We start from the raw sequence: 4,661 nt of genomic DNA, 5'->3' as shown, positions 1-4,661 counted from the left end.
GATGTGTGGATTAATGCATATTTCTCTTCTGATTTTTCTTTCAGTTTCTTTCAAGTTATAAGAGTGGCTGCTACGAAAAGCAGGACGTGGGCAGTGATTCAGAAGGGTCCAGTGTAATTGGCTTTGGGAGTACATACACTCTGCCGCTGACAGTCAACCACCCAATTGTGTATGGAACTGGTCTGTCATTTCAGCAGCCATATTCCCTGAAGTCCAATACAGACTTCGGCTTGACTTTTACCAAGAGTGACAGCGATCAGTCTCAAGAGCACGATCAGTTTGGGGACACGTATACTCTGAAGTCAGCGTCTGATCATCCCAATGTGAATGAACTTGAGTTTGCCAATAAAGCTTTCAGGTGCTCTCCTGAAGGAAGAGATGACAGGTCTGAATTAGATTCGTATGGGAATGCCAGAGGAATTCTGAGAGAAAATACCTATAATCTGAGACCCCATTTAGTGAGCACACACAGCGACCTGGAAATTGATAACAATAGTTCCTATCACACTTCGCACAATGGCAGTAACCACTTTAGGAGAGATTTTGATACAACTTCAAATGATGGCTCAGAATGCACTGTTATGAGCTTGGGTCGAAGGATACAGCTTATGGCAAGTACTGAGCCCAAAAAACAGCGAGAAAGTGAGACCAAAGACGAGAGCTGGGACACGGAATGGAAAGAGCTCCTGAAACAGAATCATGAGTTGCTGTTAAAACTCTCGAGTAGGGATGAGCCCCACACATTAGAGAACTCAGGGAGGTGTGACCATACGAAAACAGTGTTAGTCCATCATAGTGGTGTCCAGACCCAGTTCCTAGCAAACAGTTCAGGAGTTAGTGAAGCTTTAGAAATACCTCTGAGAAACATGTCGGGGGAAGAGAGATTTCAAGATCATGTCGAAAAACAACATGTGGAGGAGCTTGTAGGTGATGAGGACTTTGATGGCCAGGAACTTGCTGAGAATTGTGAAAGTCCAGAGTGTGTGTTAGAAGATATAATTGAAGAATCGAGTTTGAGTGACAAGTCAACCCCAAGGACTATTGTAGACCAACCTCAGGATGACACAGAAAGCACAACTATTCAAGCCAATACAAAAATGGATAGTCCTTCCACAGGTGATGCCAGCCCTGAGAGTCCAAAAGACTGTCATTCCCACAATAAAACAAAACAGCAAGAAAAGGAGGAAGACCTATCCAAAACAGTCGAATCTGACCAAGGGAAGGGAGTCATGCCACTGTCAAACACATATGATTTTTCATGCACTACAGACCTCCCAACCTACCGGCCAGGCTCTGCTGCTGCATACATAGTGCGTAGCCGCTGGACTTCAGAGAAGCGCGTCAAGTCACAGGGGTCAAAAGACCTGCTTGAGGCTCTACAGATGATAGAAGACGAAGAAAAGAAGACCTCAGAATCATACGAGAGAGAACAGAGCAAAGTGGAGAGTGTAGCTGAAGCTCCAGTTATCTATGTTCAAGATGCAGGAGTCAATACCAGGCAGATATATAATGCAAAATCTTATGAATTTCAACCAACAGAGAGCTTGAGCAGTTCCCCTAAAAGGTAGGGTCTGATTCCTTCAGTTTAAGGAATTTTTTATGCTTCTTTATATTCAGTTGTGACAAATCCCATGTTAACTATTAATTTTCTTTTAAAATATCCATATCTAGATGTTCAAATTTTTTTTTTGAAATCTTGATATCTTTTTAAAGAGACAACAGTCTTTACTTATACAATGACACTAGTTTTCCCTACATTATCTATATTAAGTTTCAGCTTGTCAAACAAAAATGCCTAGAATAATTCAGTGTATGCACTGTATTTACTTATGTAACACTTACTTGTATTTTTAGATCCCCCATTAAAGAAAGTGAGATGAAACCGTTAAGTACCCCACCACCTATACAAGAGTGTCCTGCTACCTTGCCTGTGCTGCAGGTATTAGTAGAGAAGGTTTTCCTCTTTACTCAAGATTTAGCTGAACGCTGGCAGAATGGAAATACTGAGGGTAAGTTTAAAAAAAAAATAGTGTTGTGTATCCTTGGCTCACGGGGAAAGGTATTACAAAATCCATGTCCCCAATTTTGAGGTTTCAGGGTCATGTAAATAGATTTTTTTCTTTTAGTTACAGGTTTCAAGTTTTAATTAACAATAATGGTGATATTGATAATGATCACACTATTGATAAAGTGACTTGTAGAGGCCTAGAACTTGTCTTACTGATTCTTGTTACATAGTGCACCATACAAGTGATGTTTTTCTGCAGTCAAGAAAGTCGAGTACTAGGCCTCAGACCTATTGCCTAATCCTCATGGTGATACTGATTATTATTCAAATCCTAACATTAATTTCAATGGTAACTTTGAACTAAGAGCCTAACCATGTGGATGTTACTTTTATGCTAATGAAACAATATTCAATTTTTTTTTTATTGCCATTTTGGATACTTGTTTTCAAGAATATGACATGTGTGGATATGAGTTATAAATATTCATTTTGGGGAAGTAAGGTTCCAGGATGAGTTTTTAATCAGTAAATGCAGGTGTTAGAATTATAGAAGAATGAGCTGGCTTGCTTTCAAGTTCATTCATGAGTCACTAGTAACACAAAGGGAAATATTTGGTACAAGCCACCAGTCCTCGTCATGATATAAATGAGTGCTTAGATATTTTACAGGATGTTGCATTCTTACTTGATCATTGCTCTTTGCTTCCTGTATTCCTAGCTTTAAGTATGGAAGATACCTTGATGTTGTGAGAGATGTGAGTCAAGGTGGTACAGTAGCCCACCTGACCTGGTTTCTGTGAAGCACAGAACCAGATGCAAGTTACTAATAATGACATGGTTGACCTATGGCAACCTGCTGAGGTTTTATACTGCAAATCTATATAGAAAGTAGACAAGAAAATTTCATCGAGATTATTTTTCTTTTCGCTACAACCTGGGTTTTAAAAGTTGTTGAATGGAAGCATATTTTCTTTCTCTCAAACATCTTTCCCTCCCCCTAACAGGGTCTCAAGAAGAACTCCTCAATCAGATAGTTGAGGCTGAGAAATTACTAGAAAACATCTGCATCCAAGAAAAGCGCAAGGAAGACCCAAAGAAGAGTCCTGAATTGCATGCCAAATGCGAGGAGAAGTTGAGAAACAAGCAAGAGGAAATGGAGGCCAGAATCCAAAAAAATTTAGAACTTATACGAAAGGTGAGACCAAGATGGTTGGAATTCTTGTTGAAAGAGAAAGGGATTGAATCTTTGTTTTACAGTAATGGGAACTGAATCTGTTTGTGTAATCAAGGTCTGGCTCTTGAATCTCTTTGTTGAAGAAAGGGTTGAATATTTTTTTTTTTTTTTAAGGAATATGTTGGTTCTTTTATATAGTGGAATAGTATGCTTCCTTCCAGTAATTGAGAACTGGTTTAAGTTGTTCTGTTTTCATTCAGTTTTGATAGATTTAAATAACTAGAATGTTAATAACAATGCATGTTAGAATTATCTTCTTCAGAATTCATGGTATGTATGCTTCATAACTTATACAACTGGAAAAGCCTGCACATGCATTTTATTATTCAATCACTAGTACTTTTTGCTGTTTATGAATAGTGATTTGTTCTCAAAGTATTATATCTCATAGATTTACTTTTCTGATATATTTTTTCTTCAGAAGGATTTCAGATTTTTCTTTTATCATATTTTGCAGTTACTCGATGATAAGAAGACGCTGACTGAACAATGCGAAAAGCTTGTGAAAGAGCAAAGAATTTCTGAGAAGAAGAATGCAGACAAGGTATTTCAAGAAATGAACAACAAGCATTTTGAAAAAAAAAGACAAAAGTGGAGTATGTGGAAAATGGCTCTTGTAGGGTAAAGTTCAGTATTGTAACCAATGACAACTCTCTTTGTAGATCAAGCTTATGGAAGATCGTCACATGCAAGAAATGAAGTCCCTTCGAGAGAGGATTACAACAGCAGAGCAAGAAAAGAGAGAAAAGTGGACCCAACAGAAAGCAAAAGCTATTAAAGTGAGTTATCTCTATTTTTTATATATATTCAGGTGAAGAAGAAGCAAAAAGAAGGAAAGAGATTTATGCTTCCTTGATATTGAGGTAATAGTTGATATGCTTACTCCCTGTAAATAAGACATTTCTATAAATTTGGTGCTGCCTGAGTGCAATATATTTAGGACTGGATTTTCATAAATCTGCCTTTTAACGATTGATGTATAATAGTCTGTGTGAATGTTGTATATGACCTTTTTTTTATTGCATTCAAACAGCTGTTGTTTTGATATTGTTTGTGATTACACTTTTTTATTCTAGAAATACCAAGAGATACAGCAACTCATATGATATAGCCAGCTAATATTGTGAGAGTATATGTGAATTTCATGCATTTTAAGAGTTTAAAAAATTAGAAAAAATTGATCCCAATTCACAGGAAACCACCTACCGGGGACTGGAGACAAAGATGAAAGACCTCACCGCAAAACACCGTGATGAGATAAGTGAGCTTAAAGCACAGCATTGGGAGGCTCTGAGGGAGGCGGAGGAGAAGATGATAACACAACTTCGATCCCAGGAGGAGGAGCTTAAGAAGAAATATGAGCAGGAGAAGGAGGAAGCTTGCAAGAAGGAGAGAGAGAGGGAACAGCAGAGGTGAGCA

At 38.1% G+C, this 4,661-nt stretch overlaps 1 protein-coding gene across 1 annotated transcript in view; it reads left to right on the top strand.

The window, feature by feature from the left end:
• LOC119592469 (centrosomal protein of 131 kDa-like) overlaps positions 1–4,661 on the top strand; it is a gene marked incomplete at its 5' end in the record, with an annotated part of 15,133 nt that overhangs the window by 5,672 nt on the left and 4,800 nt on the right. Inside the window, 6 exon segments of the mRNA XM_037941294.1 lie at positions 45–1,564; positions 1,855–2,009; positions 3,013–3,203; positions 3,700–3,786; positions 3,905–4,021; positions 4,437–4,654. Coding sequence (XP_037797222.1) covers positions 45–1,564; positions 1,855–2,009; positions 3,013–3,203; positions 3,700–3,786; positions 3,905–4,021; positions 4,437–4,654 — 2,288 coding nt within the window.

Source organism: Penaeus monodon, chromosome 30 (assembly GCF_015228065.2).
Source record: "Penaeus monodon isolate SGIC_2016 chromosome 30, NSTDA_Pmon_1, whole genome shotgun sequence".
Lineage (NCBI taxonomy): Eukaryota > Metazoa > Arthropoda > Malacostraca > Decapoda > Penaeidae > Penaeus > Penaeus monodon.
This window is presented reverse-complemented; position numbering and strand designations above follow the sequence as displayed.